This window comes from Monomorium pharaonis, unplaced genomic scaffold (assembly GCF_013373865.1).
Source record: "Monomorium pharaonis isolate MP-MQ-018 unplaced genomic scaffold, ASM1337386v2 scaffold_439, whole genome shotgun sequence".
Taxonomy (NCBI): Eukaryota; Metazoa; Arthropoda; class Insecta; order Hymenoptera; family Formicidae; genus Monomorium; species Monomorium pharaonis.
Window position 1 is genome coordinate 18,384 of NW_023415735.1, and position 18,687 is coordinate 37,070.

Sequence of the window (18,687 nt, forward strand, 5' to 3'; positions counted from 1 at the left end):
TACATGGCTAGTTAATTTGTAATGTTCTCGTTTACCTGAAGAACTAGTTTTATCCAAGGTTTAATGCGGTCCGGCGAGAGGATCGAATTATAGGAACGCGAACTCACATTATAGCCTGGGATATCCTTAATCACGTACCGATTTTTATTCAGAACTTTGTCTATCAAGTATGGACCTCTATACGGGGGCTTGAGCTTTTTACTTTCTCCTGGCTTAATGGACGAATCACGAATAAGGACTAGATCCCCTTGTTTGTACCTAGTAGGTTTTAAATGCTTCTTATCATAATATATTTTGTTATAATTCTTCAATTTCTGAGTAGCTTCAATTGCAGCATTCCGTTCCTTCTGACGACTTTCATCTGTATACAGTTTGACTCTGGCGATTTGCTCCAACGATTTTACCAATAGCGCATCCGCGTGGCGCCTTTGGTCAAATCTTAACAAGAGCTTCGAGGGGGATGATCTGACTGAGGAATGAAACGAATTGTTTATTATGTACTGAACTGTATCCAGCACCGACACCCACGAGTGCTGATCATCTACCAATTTCCTGAGGGTTGATTTTAAGAATCTATTCACCCTCTCAACCAAGCCATTCGCCCAAGGAGCTGCGACCGCAATTTGTCGATGCTGAATGTTTTTTTCCTTAAGAAATTCGGCGAACTCTCGAGAGGTAAAAGCGGTACCACGGTCTGAAACTATCTCTACAGAGTCTCCGAACAATTTAAATAGTTCTGTAAGATGTTTGATTGTTTCTTTAGAACTTGTAGACTTAACGGCATACAACCAGGTAAACCTCGTAAATGAGTCAATCACGAGTAGGATATACTTAAACCCCTTTTTTGCTTCGATGATGGGGCCAAAATGGTCCGTATGCAAAACTTGGAATGGAATTGTTGGAGTTTCGGTTACCTGCATCTCGCCCTCTCGTGAGTTAGTTCCGTAATTAGCCATAAGACAGATTAAACAATCATTAATATACTCTTGTGTTTTCTTCCGCAACGATGGGTACCAATAATTTGCGCTGATGCCTTGCACAGTTTTCTCGACGCCTACGTGACCCATATTATCGTGATAGATGCGTATCACTTGATTAATCATAGCTTCGGGAAGCACGAATCGAGGCTTGTCTGGGCCTTTTCTAAAAACCAACCCGTCGATGAGTTCGAACTTTTCGTTATCGTTAAACTCTAATTCTTTTGCAATAGACTCCAAACGTGCATCCCTAAGCTGACGAATCTCTAGCTCCCGCTCTAACGGTAGAGCTTTTATTAGCGCTACTATGCGACTGAGCGCATCTACATAAGCCATTTTGCGTCCAGCGCGATGTGACACTTTAAATTCATAATTCTGGAGCCGTAGTGTCCATCGAGCTATTCTGGGGTTTAAATGAGCTTTATTGATTGCGTACACTAGTGCATGACAATCTGTAATCACCGTAAAATTTATTCCATACAGGTATATGTGGAATCTTTCCACCGCTTTTACCACCGCCAGCATCTCGAGCTCGAAGCTGTGGTAATTGGCTTCGGACTTATTTGTTACTTGACTGTAATAAGCCACTGGTGACCACAAACCGGATGCCTATTTTTGAAGCAAAATTGCAGCTAAAGCTGTGGCACTAGCGTCCGTGTGTAGTTCTGTATCAAGGTTAGGGTTATATAAACTCAACACTGGACGAGAAGTTAACTCCAATTTGAGTGATTCGAACGCTTTTCGACAGTCTTCATTAAAACAAAAGCTAACATTCTTTCTAAGCATATTGTGAAGCGGCTTAGCCTTCTCGGCGTAACCTTTGAACTTTCTAAAGTAATTTGTTAGCCCCAAGTATCGCTGAATTTCGACTACGTTCCTTGGTTGCGGAAAATTTCGCACTGCCTGCACGTGTCTATCGCTAAGCGTAATGCCGTCCGCGGAGATGATATACCCTAAGTATTCTACCGTGCTGCGCAAGAACATACTTTTCTTAAGGTTAAGGTTAAAAGCATACCGTTTGAGCAACAATAGGACTTCTTTGAGCGCTTGCAAATTTTCCTCTACTGTTGAGGATGCCACCAAAATGTCATCCATGTACACGATGACCTTATCATTTTTTATCAGGGGCTGAAGCACCTGGACTAGCCTACGCTGAAATTCAGCGGGCGCCTCGCAGTAACCAAAGGGTAAACGTGTGAACTCATATTGCCCATCGGGCGTGGCGAATGAGAAAAAGTGAGTATGCTCAGGATGGATTTTGATGTGATAGAACCCATCCCGTAAATCGAGAAGTGAAAAAACTCTCTTGTTGCTCAGACGCGCCAAGCAGTCTTCAATAAGCGGGAACGGGTATTTCTGTTTTTGCACCCTATCGTTAAGCGGGCGAAGATCTACGCAAAGTCGCAGGGACCCGTTTTTTTTTTCGAACCGGAACGACTCTCGCACAATAAGGTGAGGTGCTATTCTTTATTATACCTCGCGTGAGAAAGTCATCAATGATTTCGCGTATTTGCAGACGCTCACCCCACGCAAACCTACGCGGCGCAAATGCATAAACCGATTCGTCCTTCAAGAATACCTTTACGCAATGATCATCCTGGACCGGGTCAACCTCCGCATCCTCTACTTCCTTGAACACGGCTATTAATTGGTGCTTGTATTGATTACCGAAGTCCGTTTCCGCATCCTCCAAAGGAGAGATTGAGACATTTGCTACCGCCTCCATAATGTTCGGCGATACTACTAAAGATAAAAGCTTAAGCTTATTTGGTTTTACCTCTGGATCATACAATAATTTAATGCAGTGCTCATTCAGAAAATCGCGTCCAATAATCATATCAGCTGTTATCGCGTCGGAAGTGAATATATGGAATCGAATTTTCGCGTAAAGTTCTGGAATAGGCTCTACAACAATGTCCGCTAAAATAGTACCCGATATGGGAATCGGTGTATCGTTTATGGCCTTATATGAATGATTGGCGGTTACTATTTCCGTGCCCGAGTCGGCAAAGTAACTCTGAAAGACTGATGCTTTAATGAGAGAAATGGGGCTGCCCGTGTCCAAGAGACCAAATAAATTACAACAAATTCCGTTTATGCTTACAACCTTAACCGTAGAGTCGTTTGTATCTATCGTTCTGTTGTCTACTGCGTTGACCAGGGCCACTGTAGAATCTGTCTCCGATGGCTTCTCCTCTACTGCTGCCACAGATGACGATAAGCCCGTTGCAGCGGGTTGAGACCCTTGCTCCTTTCTCTTCAGCTTAAAGCAGTTTGCCTTAACGTGTCCTTTAATTTTACAGTACACGCAGAAATCGTCCTTCCTTGATTGCGGTTGACTCTGACCCTCCGTAGCAGCTGAGCCGGTTACTCCATTCCTAGTGGAAAACTTGTGACGTGGTGGTGGGCTTCTTTTGTTTGAGTCGTTGAAAGCCTGAGTGATATCATGCATCTCCTCGAGAAATTGGTCAACGGACTCAGCATGTAACGCAACGGCCGTGCCTCGGAGAGAATTGCTGCTTATGCCAGCAATAATATAAGAGATTGCATCTCTGTCTGGAAGTCTAAGTCTTTGCATCAACGCCAGCTTCTCCATCGCATAGTCTTGAAACGATTTTTTCATATGGTTCCAGCGGCGAGCTTCTAACTTCTTCATGACTGACTGGAAAGAAACCGCTCTCTTAAAGCGTCTTGACAATGCGTCTTTGAACACAGGCCACGACACGTTTATAGCGCCCGTACTCAGGTCGAACCACTTTCGCGCTACTTTCGATAGTTTACTTGTAGCCGCTAGAAGAGTGACATCTTCCGAAACTGCGTGGATGCGTGACACGCATTCAACTTTCTCGATCCACAATTGCACATCACTGTCCTCCGAACCGGTAAAATCCGGTAGTTGACTGGCGAGCAGCTTGACCGCCTGAGCCGGCGACACCGTAGACATCGACGTGACGCCCGGGGTTCGAGAGCGATGCGGTGGAATATCTGTGTTCATTCTATTCAACTGCGCGGGCCCTGTAACTGTCCCTGCAGGTGAGAGCAGCACTTGTGCTGCGGCGCCATCTCCATTTAGGCGGGAGAGCAATTGCGCAAGCATACCACAAAGCTGCGTTAATTCGGTCGGCACGCTATTCACTGCGTTTGCTGAAGCGGAGGGGAGGCCGGTATCTGTTGAGCTCGCTCCCGCGACGCCGTCTCCTGGGGAGCCCAAGCCGGAAAAGGCGGGAAGGGCCGCGCTGCCACCCTGGGTGACGCTCGTGCTGGCTACAAGTCCGTTGTTTTCTAGATGTAGTAATATCGCGTCAACACACCCCACGCGCGAATTAGGCACCGAAGTAACGCCGTAGCGACGTGCTTCCTCTCTAAGCTCTTTGAGCGAGAGAGACTCTAGATGCTGCCGATCCATTGCAGTAACTTCCACGTGCGTTCGCGTAACGATGATGGCGGACACCGCAAGGCGGGAACGCCACGCGACACTGCCGGTGAACGAGGAACTCGCGTAACGATAATGGCGGACACCGCAAGGCGGGAACGCCACGCGACACTGCCGGTGAACGAGGAACTCGCGTAACGATGAGTTGGATCCCACTTCTGATATGGCTGTAAGAGGATTTCCTCTCACACTGGGAATAGCTTAGGGAAGAATTAATCTCGCCTGGTTATTATGACGAGAGTAAACGTAAGATAAAGGGCGTGAAAAGCTGAGGACAGGATTCTGGCAGGGAAAAGAATAATATAGTCACCGCACTTCTTTGGCACCAATATATATATTTCCGAACACTCTTAACAACGTGACGAACACGATCAACGCTTGTGCATGGAATTCGTATCCCTAACTCTCTTCCTTCCGCTTCACGCACGTTCGTTCCCCTCACTCCCTCAACTCTTACTGCTACTTCCTGCCGCCGGGGGGTCTCCCGGTGGCAGCACATGCGTTCCTCAAACCAACCGCTTGAGGCCTTAGGCCGCTATCGCTAGCGCCGTATCGCGCAGGCGCACTTAAATTAATTTTACATAAAACAAAAATACTTTTTTAAATGCAATTTTGTTGTTTTATGTAAAATTAATTTAGGAACTTGACTTCCTGGAAATTGTAAGTGCTAAAATTACAAAGCATAGATATAATTATGAAGGAAAACGATAATATTAAAACGTATATAGTCTTTTTAAACTTCTTAATATATTTATAAATCATACTTATTAATAAATCAATCATATTTATCAAAACAAAGAATACATAATACTTTATATATAATAAACCATATAAACATTTTTTAACGTGTCATGCATATATATGTAATTATCAGTAAATATATAATATTTTAAAAATAATTTTTTAAAATATAACAAACAAGGTAAGATGAGAAAAAAGTATAAAAAATTGATAGGAATGAAACCCGTTAAGACATATATAATGTCAGAAATATAAATTGTAAATTACAATATCAGTCTACTTAAATTCAGATAATACATTTTCCTTGTATCACATCTTCAGGTACATTTTCCTTGTATCAGTCTAAATATCTTCAGGTACATTTTCTTTATATCAGTCTACATATCTTCAGGTATATTTTCCTTGTTATCTCTTTGTTGTCGTTGTTTTGCGAAACGTAAACTTACATTCTGCCATAACGTTTTCTAATTCTGCCTGTGTGAATGTTACGTGACGTGAAGTAACTTCTCCTAAAAAAGAAAAATAAAAATAAATTAATATAAGAATATTTCGACATTTTTAAAATTTAATAACATTTCAAAACATACCTTTTATTATTTTTATTAATTTTAAATCACAGATTCAAAAATTGTCTTTTCTTCCTTTCCAGGAACAACTTATAGCACATTTATTTGTAAAAGTGTTTTTTATAATTCGTTGGATATTATCTCTCGGATTGTTTCCATCAATTTTCGATACAAATTTTTTCTGTAAAAGAATATTTTTTGTTTGTTTATACATTTTATGTACTAATACTAAAATTAAAATTTTAAGATAAAGATAATACATTAATTATATGTAAAAGAATTGTTTAAACTCATATAAAAACCCTACTTTAGATAGAAAATTGCAATTTAGATGTTATAATTCAATTAGAACGAAATCGATAAAAATCAGTCGTAGTTTTTAGAATGTATTTTTAAAAACTTTTTTATAACTTTTTAGCCAAATATTTTTTATAAAGTACGAAAAAATTGCAATTATTAAATTTAACATTATTGTATACATTACAAATATAAAAACTAAACTTACAAATTGCGTCAACGCTTTTTCATTAGTCTTTAAAATATCTTCAATTTTTTAAATATCTTCTATTGTCTTGAGAGGAAAAAATTGCTCAATAAAGCTATTATCGTTTTCCATCGATTGTTGTAATACATTGCTTCTGATTGCATCCTCGGGTTTTTTTAATTGTTCAGTATTATTTTTTAATATGTTATATTAAATATTGCCATTATACGTTTTATCTCTTTTCTATAATACAATTTTTTGTAAATATATATAAAAGATAAAAATGTACAAATAAAAATTTAGAAAAATTGTGTACCTTGAAAATTGTAGTTTTGATGTGCACGACGAGTTGACTAAGAAGCAGAATCTAAAATATTTATGTGTTAGAATCTAAAGTATTTATGTATACTATTTTTAAGATCAAGTTTATTTTAAATACGTACAATGTAGTGGACTTGTACTCTTTTTACTTGTGCTAGTCTTTACTTGTGCTACTTTTACTGTCTATCATTTCGTACGTCTTCTGTACTTTTATAAAATCCCAAATTGTCAGGACATAGTAGCATGGGTAAAAGATCTTTTGTTTGAGTTCGGTTTTCTGTACAAAAAGTAATAAATATAAATATTATATGACGCTCACTAATACACTAGCAATAAACTTTCATTTTAATGATAATTTTTTATTATTTTAACTTAATTTCTGACCATATAGTTTTATTGAAGTAAATCACTTAGGAAATATTATTATATTGCTTACTTTAATGTAATCAAACTAGTAAAAAATTACAATTAAAATAGAAGTTTAAATATTACATATTATCTTAATAAAAATAAAATATGATAGAGCATATACATATATATTATACACATACTCTTGATTTTTTAATGTTTATATTTTCAAGTTCATCGTCAGAACTATAGGGCTGATAAGGAACATATGGTCTTTTTCCTCGAACCAATCGTTCCTTATCTGCTGTACTATAATTCGAATCTGCTGCACTTCTTCGCGCAGATTTAAGAGAGTCTATAATAAAAATATGAAAAACAATTTTTTAAGTTAAAGAGAGAGAGAGAGAGAGAGAGAGAGAGAGAGAGAGAGAGAGAAAGCGCAAAGTATAGGGTAAAGGCGGCCATTATGGCCATAGTTTTTATTTAAAGTCATAATTTTCAAACCGCTAGTTTTTTTATTTTGTAACTTTCTAAAATTCTAGTGTATTTAATAAGCTTTGATGACAAAATCAATATCTTGATCAATTAAAATCTATCCATATTCGAAGAAAAAAAAAATCTAAAAGCATGCGTTTTTGCCATATTAAACATGGGGTGGGTAATATGGCCAACTATAAGAAAAGTGTACAAAACAGTAATATTTTGCAAAAGTGAGGTAATTTTTGATCGTACAGAACATAAATATTTAAACATTTGAAATATACATATTTGAAAATAAACATTTAATAAAAAAAACATTGAAAAATAAAATTTGTTGGAATCATTTATTCAGAATGTTAAATCTGTGCACCCGCTATTTTTGCACGCTGTCGTGCTCTCACAATCACTATTTTCTTGCTTCGCTGTTATTGTCACTCTCAGCACTGGCGTACTCTACACTCTGTTATACTCGCTGCTCTCTCGTTGCACTCGCTGGCCATATTAGCCGCCGAGCATAGATTTAATAATGTGCATTATAATTACAAAAATATTGGGCAAAGCATAATAAATTTATTATAAAAATATAGCCAAGGTTCAGGTTTTGAAATGTGTAATGAGAAAAGCCAAAATTATTTTATTTTAATTTGAAAATCTTACTTAGTTGGAAGGACGATTTCTGACTTTGACGTATATATTTTGATGGTTATGGAGAACAATGAAGCACACTAAACCAGAAATAACAACAAAATGGAGACGTTCTTGTTACCAAACTTCAAGAATAGTTACAATAATTGGTTTTTATACATTATCAACGTTTATCAATGTTTAGAATGTTTAATACGGACATCGTGGCCATATTACCCGCCTGGCCATAACGCCCGCTTTTACCCTATAAGTAATGAAAAGGAATATTTGATAATTGTTGTATGCATCGGATTCACTTGCATATTCGCGAGCTATTGTAAAAAATATTTTAACTGTTAACGTTCACATTTTTTAAAAATCTTATAACGTTCACAGTGGGGTATAAACCCCGACCACTTAACTGCTGACTGTAATAAAGGTATTGTTTTAAGTTGAAAAAAGTACTGAATGATCTTTGAGTATCCTTTTTTAAGATGTAATAGATTTTTGAAACTTGAAGTATAAAGAAAAAAATTGAGAAGCAAAGAAACTGAAAAAAAAAAAACGACTTATTATTTAAAAAATTCATAATTTTTACCATTTTTGATATTGTAAGCTAACAATTTAATAAGATATTTTTTAGATATTACGCTTTAAGGACAAAAATGATTTAATTCTCCGTTTTAAGTAAGATATTTTATTTTGAAAATTAAAGTGGTCAATTTTGGGTTAAAAATACGAACAACTTTTACAAAGTATATACAATTGTATATTTAATTATTTATTTCTAAAAAAAAAAACGTTTTTATTAATATCAGTATATACAAAAGTGTATAGGATGAACTTCTTGGAGTCTTTTAAACTTAAGTAAGTGAACGTTAAGAATTAAATAAGTTTTTAAAAATAAAATGGAAATAATTAATTTTTAATTTTATTTTAAAAATGGATAGTTCAGTAAATATAACTGTATCAAAGTTTATAAAAAATTCCTTATTTCAAAACAAATAAAATATATTAAATAAGTATAGAATACTTACTGCAATACTTTATAACTTCTATTTCAAAATTGTTCCACAAATCATGCTTTAGTTTTGCACAATTTGCAATTAATGTTGCATTGTTTGATGATCGTGGTGGCCACCAGCAACGGTAAACATCATTATGTTTTGTAATCCAATTTGTTGGGACTTCTGAGAATGTTGAATCCGATAAAAATTTGACCACTGCATATCTTTTTGTATGCATACTAGACATTTTTCTTTTTTTTTACGTAAAAATTTATATGGATTGGCTCTGGAAAAAAAGACAGATAATTTATATAGATTGCCATTAAATTTTAGATATACTAGAACACAACATTGCGCGCGCTTCGCGCGCGCCACTTAGCATTTTTATATTGAACATTGCACTTATTCTTCTTCTGTAATATTACTCTCACATACTTTATCATATTTAATGCCCTTCTCTATCTCACGCTCCCTCATTCTCCCTTTCCCCCTCTCTAAATTATTAATTATATTATTAATTATATTAATTATATTATTTTCATATTGTTCAATATTACTCTTACACACTTTATTTTCTTATTTAATCCTCTTCTATATCTCTCACGCTCTCTCATTCTCCCCCCTCCTCCCCACCTCTCTCTCTCTCTCTCTCTCTCTCTCTCTCTCTAAACACAAATTATTAATTATATTATATTTGCATGTTTCTTAATATCACTCTTACACACTTTACCTCCATACTTAATCCCCTTTAAATAAATTAAAAATTATAATATATTATATGTAACGTTACCTGTTAATTTTCAATAAAATTTCAAAACTTTCACTTTCTGGCTTTCTTGTTTAATCTCTCTCAATTATAATTTCCTTTCATCTAATCTCTTTCCTTTTCTAATCTCTTTCGATAAAACTCACTATCGCTCTCTGACCATTTCAACAACTTCTGACAACAGGCATCCAACAACTTTAAAATTAAATTTTTTAAATCTTATGCCTTAATAATACAACATTAAATTTAAATTTTTAAATAAATTAAAATTTATAATATTATACGTAATGTTACCTGATAATTTTCAATCAAATTTCAACACTTTCACTTTCTGGATTTCTTTTTTAAACTCTCTCGATCTCAATTCTTTCTCTTTAATCTCATTCCTTTTCTTCTATTAAAATACACAAAATGTCAAAATAATTAAAACGCAAATGATATTTAATGAGAATAATAATATTTAATAAAAATTGATAATTATTGAAAATGATAATTAATAAGAAGTGAGAATTAAGAGTTTAAGATTCCTTTTTTTCAAAATATTTAAAACGCAAATGTTACCTTCCCGAAATCTCGCACTCTCTCTCTCTTTTTCTCTCTTAATAAGATCTTCAAATTTACTTAATTTCTCTCTCTCTCTCTCTCTTTCCTTCTCTCTCTCTCTCTCTCTCTCTCTCTCTCTCTCTTTCCTTCTCTCTCTCTCTCTCTCTCTCTCTCTCTCTCTCTCTCTCTCTCCTTCTCTCTCTCTCTCTCTCTCTCTCTCTCTCTCTCTCTCTCTTTCTCTTCTTCTTCTACCTATCACTTAATTCTTGCAATTTTTTTAAACTTTTTATTTTTTATAAATATCTATATAAACACTGGCGCAAAAGAAAACGAGACAAAAGTTTTGACCGATTTTTAGGCAATCTTCAAAGTGATGCAACTTTGCGAAAAATCATCTAAATTACATGTACTTTTTTTAAATTAAAGGGCAAAGACTCTACTTTGAGAATCCCTAGGTGAAAGTTTGATTTGTTAAGTGCTAATATAACATATAGTATTGCATTCAGTAGGCAGTCCTCAACTACATATCTCATTGGATACATTACATTTTTTTGCAGTGTATATATGGTTTTACGTCCGTATCAGCTATATTAATTGATTTTGAAACAGCTATAAGAAAATCAATATATCTACCAGTTTAGAGTCAATGTTAATTACAACCAAATGATATATTGATTTTCTACCCCTGACATTCATTAATATTATGTAAATTTTTATTTCTATTTTATGTATATACCTCTTTAATATTTCTTTTTTTCTTTTCTTACTCTCTGCTTCCTCTATTTCTTTTTTTAATATAATGTTTATTTTCTTTAACCTTAAATAAAAACATTTATATATGTTAAAAATAAAAACGCAATTAAGTCATTAAAAATTCAAAATTTTGACAAAACAAGCTTTACAGCTTTTTAAACAATTATTAAATACCTATCTCGTCTTTCTTCCTTTTTTCTCTCCGCTTTTTTATGAAATGTCTTAATGTTTATTAATTTAAAAGAATTGTGCTTTTTGAATCTTTTCTCTCTTTTCTTTTTTTCTCTCCTTTCTTTATCTTTTTCTCTTTCTTTAATCCTCTATCCTTTATCTTCTGCAATTTTGAATAAAAAACGTGTAAGTATAATTTTATAAATAATTACATAATATTAGATAAAAACATTTTTATAAAAAATTATTATTTACTTAATTATTTTAAATTTTATTTTTTATTTTTTTTTATCTCACGCTCTCTCACTCTCCTTTTCTCCCTCTCTCTCTTTCTCTCTTTCTCTCTCAACACAAATTATTAATCATATTTTTATGTTGTCTATATCTATCCTCTATCTTCTGCAATTTTGAATAAAAAACGTGTAAGCGTAAGTTTATAAATAATTACATAATATTATATAAAAACATATTTTAATAAAAATTATTTACTTATTTTTTTTAAACTTTTTTTTTATAAATACACACACACACACACATATGTATGTATTTATTTAAAAAAAGTTAAAAGAATTAAGTAAATAATAATTTTTAATAAAATATATTTTTATATAATATTGTGTAATTATTTATAAATTTACATAATTTTACACACACACACGCGCGCGCGCATACACAAATATACACACACAAAAAAAAAATTAGCCAATAATATATGTAATTGCGAGCTGCTAACTACATAAAATACTCAATACAATAATATTTACTGTTAATGCTCTAACACTTTTCTTTTTCTTCTTTCTTACACTCTCTTTCTCTCTCTCTCTTTTTCCGCTCCTTTCTATAGAAGTCGCTGTTTCACCTTCTGTTTTCTTTTCTGCTTCTTCTTTCTACAAAAGTCGAAACTCTCTCTTTCTCCTACCAATCTATTTCCTTTCCTTCTTTTTTTCTAAAAGATTATAAAATTTTAAAGATATTATTGTTATTTCCGAGAGAGAGAGATTATATTATTACTTAATATATCTCTTTATTACTTACCTTATTACTTACACACTTTTGATATAACCAATTTTGATTTGAAAACACAACTGTCAAACACAACTGTCAAACACTACGAAGCATGCGGCTCAATGATCAGCGAAAGAACCAATCAGCATCGCGGATTAAAGGCAACAACTCTTCGAGACTTTCGAGATGACTTCGATACATTCGATAAATAAATAACATATCTTTTTTAGAAAAGGAAACAAAACAATTTTTGAAAATATTGTGTAATAAATATTGCTTCAAAGAATATACATATTATTAAATATGTTTTAAAATGGTATTTTTTTAAAATAAAATAAAATAAAGAATATTAATAACTTGATATAACATAAATAAAAAAATTAATAAATAAAAAACAAATATTATTTCTTCCTCACCTTCTGAACATTTCCCATCTTTTGACATCAAGAAATACAATATTTATCATAAAGACAAGTGATCAATTATATAGTTAGAAATTTGTACTTGAAATCAATTATTATGTATTCACAATTAATCTAATCATTACTATGTAACATAGGTATTATCACATATGAATTAACTTCGATATTACTCTTGATTTTTAAACATTTTTTCTTGATTTGTGTTATTGGAAGTTGAATAATATCTGAAGTAGTACTATTTAATATGACATATATATCAAGTTTTTCTAAGGCAAATGGAACAGCAAACAAAGATTTTGGATTTAAAAACCGTTGTGCACCAATAACTATTATATCATTCTTTTCAAATATATGTGTAATAAAAACTATAGATTTATTATAAAACAAAACACAATTGTCAATTGTGTTATTGGAAATTTTAAAGGTTTTAAATTGCAAGTGAGAAATATCCTTATTCATTGATCGTTGTTTATAAATAGCGATCGAATATTGTTCCATACGACATTGTTGAATTGGAATCTGTAAATTTTCAAATACGCGATTAGACAGTTCTTGTAAGGGTTTTCCGGATTTACATGAAATTTGTTTAATTTTTTGCATATAATTTTCAAATTTAAAACAGCTAAAGTTTTCTAAACAATCAAATGTTTCAACATCACTGGCAAGATGAATGAGATTGTGAAGATTGTATGACAGATACTCAAAACCATAAATATCTTCATAGTTTGACACAAACCATAATAATAACAAATTCGCATAAGCATGAAATGTTATACATACATAATTGTAGATCAACTAATATTCTTATAGCAATACTTAAAGAAAGAAAATGATTACAAATCGTAGGTGCTATTACAGACGTCAAAATGACAATGCCAATATACAGTAAAAATTGGCGAAACTCCATCGCTTTCCTGTCAATATCATGTAAATGTCTAGGTTTTCTTGCAAATTCTGATGGTATACAAGGCTTAATTGCAATTAAGTAACGTGAAATTGTATCAATATTTTCTGCTGGTAATCTAATATTTTTGTTACCTCTAACCCATATGTGTAATAATCGTTTTATAACACCTAAACAAACAAGATGCATGTAATCTAACGGTACACTGAAAAAAAAAATACTAGATACAAATAAATATTTTTCTGAATAGTGCAAAGAAAATATTTTATAAAAAATCAATAATATTTATTTAAAACAAGTACTAGTTTTCTATAATTTAAAAAATATTACTTGTTTGAAATAACTGTTATTGATTTTTTATAAAATATTTTCTTGTCGCTATTCAGAAAAATATTTATTTGTATCTAGCAATTTTTTTTCAGTGCATTTGTGATACCATACCAATATAAAGCTTTTCTAGTATAGAATTACCTTTATGATGTTCAATTTGAGAACACGATTTTTGAAAGTGTTATTTGAACGTAAAGTGCAGCGAATTTCAGAATAAGTTACTCTATTACACACAAAATCGTCTTCTTGTATACATTTTGTACACGCAAAGTATCCAGTATGTTTAGTGTATGTGATATATGATCTGGCTGGAGCATCACAAACTATTGCATTAATACTGCAGTATATTTTTTGTTAGAAACAATTAAACCATATTGAGAAAGATAAAGAAACTCATTTACAAAGTCAGTTAAAAATTCATTTGCATTATGAGGTTTAGACGTACCATGATATATACCAATAACGAATGGCGATGTGTAAATGTCAATATTTTCAATAGACGCCATAATAGGCCAAAACTGACTGCTAGAACTTTTAGAAAGAGATAAACCATCTACATTAATATTTATTTTTATATCATTACATTTTATAAATGCAGCATACATTTGTATACATCGCTTTAAACCAGAAAAAATACCGAAATGTACATACTGACCATTACGCACAGATTTTATATTTACGGATGCAATTCTTGTTCTCATTAAAACCCGAACATCAGAAGGTAATTCAAAATGACTGTGTTTTTTTTTTAAATTGTAAGTATTGCATTTACAGTATTATGTGGAATATTGTGTTCAATAACCAATGTTTGCAAATCTTGTCTTAAATTGTTTTCATCGGTATTGTCAGTATCTGTTAATTCAACAATATCTTTTTGCAATTTAAAATTATGATGTTCTTCATGGCTTTGTATATCAGATTGCAATGTTCTGTATCAGATTCTGTATCAGAATCTAATACTTCCTTTGCTTCAAGTGTAACTTTCTTTAATGTATTGCTTGGACCAAAAAATGCATTGGATGTTTCAAAAGTAATTGCTGTTTGTTTTATTGTACTAGGTGTTATAGATTGCAAAGAAAAAGAATCAATAGAATTTAATTCATTTTGAATTAATTGATTAAATCTTCTTTTAGATAAATATCGTAGTTCCTTAGGCATAATAAATTTTTCTAAACAATGCTAAAAAAATATATATGTACATATGTATATTTGCATATTGTAAATTGTATTTTTTTAAATAACCGCTTGTATTTCTTACATTAATTGATCAATCGCAATTACTTATTATTATACTACATATTCTAAAAGTATAAAGAATATATAATAAGAAATAGTTTATGAGATATTATATTTTATTTTTAATGTCAACATATATTATACTAAAGTATAAAATAAGTTATATATCTCGAATTTTCAACTAATACTTTTATATGCATAATATAATAAGAGGAATGTTATGTAATCATTTAATATTTTATATATGTATTTAGTGGCGCGTAACTAAAAGAAGATTATGAGGACTCAGGCCAAAGATTTTAAATCAATGACTAAGTCCCAAAAGAAAATAAATTATTTTATTATAATGGTAATAATTTATCCTTATTTGTTCTAGTTTTTATAAAAAATCCTTATAACAGAATAATTTGTACGGCAAAATTGGCAATATATATTGGCAGAAATCCTGTAACATAAAATTATTTTTTATATGATACGTTTTTATAATTTATATTTATAAGTTCATAGCCACCTTTACATATTGCTTGATTTACACATGTGCTATGTGACTTTCGCAACTAAGAAAAATAGATATAACGTAGAACTAGTAACCCAAATAATGAATTTATTAATTTACTTGAGAAATATAACATGATTTAAATATGAAAATATGCAGTTGTGTGCACCAAATAGGGAACATATTCCTATGAATTTCAACAGTATAAAGCGTGGTCTACAAAACATGAAGTATGCAGGGAGTAAAAAGTAACAGTAGGCGTAAGCGGAGTAAATTAATTTTATTTCTTACTTCTACTTTTTTACGGTTATGCTCGACCAATTAGAGCACAGAAATAGTTGCAAACAATGCCGTTAGTTTTATAAAATTGTAGAAAATTATATTGCAAATTGTTACTTAATTCTACTCTTACTCCTTACTTTACATTTACTTCATGTATTGTAGACCAGGCTTAACAAGTTTGATAATCTAAATAGTTTTAACTTTTAACAATTAATTTCTTACTTTGCGGGATAGTGATACTTTTTTCTTCCAAATTTATTTTGTACAAAAATTAATCGAATAAGCGTAATTTTATCAAAATTGTATATGATGGATCTAAATTAATTGTACAATTACTGATGTATGTCAATTTCACAATTTTTAATAACAATTAATAATATACACTAGCACAAAAAAAAACAAGACAAAAATTTTGACCAATTTTTAGACAATCTTCAAAGTAATGCAACTTTGCAAAAAATCATCCAAATTACACGTTCTTTTTTTAAATTAAAGGGCAAAAACTCTACTTTGAGAATCCCTAGGCGAAAGTTTGATTTGTTAAGTGCAAACCTTTTGTATCGCATGAAAACCAAACATGTTTTTTTTAATTAAAAAAAGTAAAAGTTTGTTATCATTTTTCACAAGTTTCTCGTTAAAATCTGGCTAATATTAATCCAGATTCTGAAAGTTAATTCTTTTCTAAGTAATTTCAAAAAAAATACATGTCGATACAATGTTTTTTGTTGATTTCACACGAGTTTGAAATTTGCACTGTATTTTAGGGCATTTTAGCGAATAAATACGATATTTTTTAAATATCATGAATTTTAAGTATCAATATGATATTGCACATTGATTTTATTTGTGTTTAACTAATACCGCCATCATTAAAGTGACCAGATATGCACCACATGGAGAATGACAATCGGATTTTGTACATTGTGTGGCTCTGAAATTTATCAGTAGAAATTTGTACTTACTGATCTGAATATAACGGATAACTGACGCACCAATTTCACTGAAGTCAACAGAAGATTACATTCCTTTATACTCATAAACTCACACATACACGTAAACATACATATACACATACTCATACATAAAAAATAAAAGTTCAAATTTTATTTTAAAAAATCAGCCTTTTCAGGGCCACATGATGTACAAAATCCGACCGTCATTCTCCACGTGGTGCACATCGGGTCACTTTGATGACGGAGGTATAATTTAGTTAAACACCAATAAAATCAGTGTGCAATATTATATTAATACTCAAAATTCATGATATTCAAAAAATACTGTATTTATTCACTAAAATGCCCTAAAATGCAGTGCAAATTTCAAACTCGTGTGCAATCAACAAAAAACATCGTATCAACATGTATTTTTTTTAATTGCTTAGAAAAAAATAAACTTTAAGAATCTGGATTAATATTAGCCAGATTTTAACGAGAAACTTGTAAAAAATAATAACAAACTTTACTTTTTTCAATTAAAAAAAACATGTTTGGTTTTCATGCGATACAAAAGATTTGCACTTAACAAATCAAACTTTTGTCTAAGGATACTCAAAGTAAAGTCTTTGCCCTTTAATTTAAAAAAAAATACGTGTAATTTGAATAATTTTTCGCAAAGTTGCATTACTTTGAAGATGGCCTAAAAATTGGTCAAAATTTTTGTCTTGTTTTTTTTGCGCCAGTGTAATATATAATGTATCAAATTAACATGCAATGTCAAAATCAAAAATATCCTACACGGCATGTCGGCATGTAATATTACTGAAATATTATAATGGTCGGAAATGGTACAGAAATATTTCATCAACATTTTAATTGTAACTTGCATGTGAAATATTTTTGAAATGTTCGGTTTTATAATTTTTGTAATATTGCATGTGCTATATTTCTGAAATCTTTTAGAAAGAAAAAAAAAGTTTGATTTTATATTTGTATGTTTCTGCAATATTACAAAAAAATGTTTTAGAATATTTCAAGAATATTTCCAAAACATGATAAAAGTAATATCACATTAACAATGCAAGAATAATATTTTTGCAACATGTCAATCGCAATATTGCATTTGAAATATTTTTGTAAGATTGCGTAAGTAATAAAAAATTAAATTGTATGCACGCACGCACGCACGCACGCACGCACGCACGCACGCACGCACGCACGCACACACGCACGCACGCACACACGCACGCACGCACGCACACACACACACACACACACACACACACACACACACACACACACACACACGCACGCACGCGTACATAATTGCTTCAAGTTGTATAGAAATGCACATCATTCTTTTATCGTTTTTTAACCATATAAAATTGATATAAAAACATGGTTCTTCATATTTAGTACAAAATGATAAAATTAAAATGTTACTGAAATCGAGAATAAAACTGTAATTTTATAATATACATATTTTATTGTACTTTATATTTGATACAAAAAAATTATAAATTTTATTTATAAAAGGTAAATCTTATATCATCAGGTCATTAATTATAGTATGAAGAATAGAATAAACCACAACGGAATCCGCTTTTTTATCAAAAGGTAATTTTAGTAATTTGGTTCTTATAGATGAACATACCCATAAAAAAAAATTATACAAAAATTACTGCACAAAAAATTGCATATTTTTGTACATGAATTTCTGCAGTTTTTACAGATTTTTGTACAAAGTTTTCGCCTTTAGAATTTTTCTGCAGAGTATTTTGCAGAATTTTATGTAATGTTTTCTGAAGTTTTTTGCCTTTAAAAAAAATTACAAAAATTTTACAGAATATTCTGCAGAAAAAT

General features: G+C 31.7%; 1 protein-coding gene across 6 annotated transcripts; it reads right to left on the reverse strand.

Annotated features, from left to right (window-relative positions):
* Nucleotides 1-315: 315 nt before the first annotated feature.
* On the reverse strand, nt 316-12,492 carry LOC118648438. Of its 6 annotated transcripts, XM_036294748.1 has the most exons (9): nt 11,979-12,492; nt 9,012-9,267; nt 7,074-7,225; nt 6,645-6,799; nt 6,518-6,568; nt 6,223-6,444; nt 5,739-5,898; nt 5,449-5,660; nt 316-5,077 (listed from the first exon to the last, which is right to left on the reverse strand). In XM_036294748.1, the coding sequence occupies exon 9, from the start codon at nt 4,381-4,383 to the stop codon at nt 2,353-2,355; it is 2,031 nt and encodes a 676-aa protein (XP_036150641.1). In that variant the 5' UTR covers nt 4,384-5,077; nt 5,449-5,660; nt 5,739-5,898; nt 6,223-6,444; nt 6,518-6,568; nt 6,645-6,799; nt 7,074-7,225; nt 9,012-9,267; nt 11,979-12,492; the 3' UTR covers nt 316-2,352. The 6 variants fall into 6 exon arrangements, 5 of the variants coding, with proteins under 5 accessions (XP_036150641.1, XP_036150642.1, XP_036150640.1 ...); XM_036294749.1 differs by lacking the exon at nt 11,979-12,492 and having other exon boundaries at nt 316-5,061; nt 9,012-9,297; XM_036294747.1 differs by lacking the exon at nt 11,979-12,492 and having other exon boundaries at nt 9,012-9,297.
* Nucleotides 12,493-18,687: the final 6,195 nt, after the last annotated feature.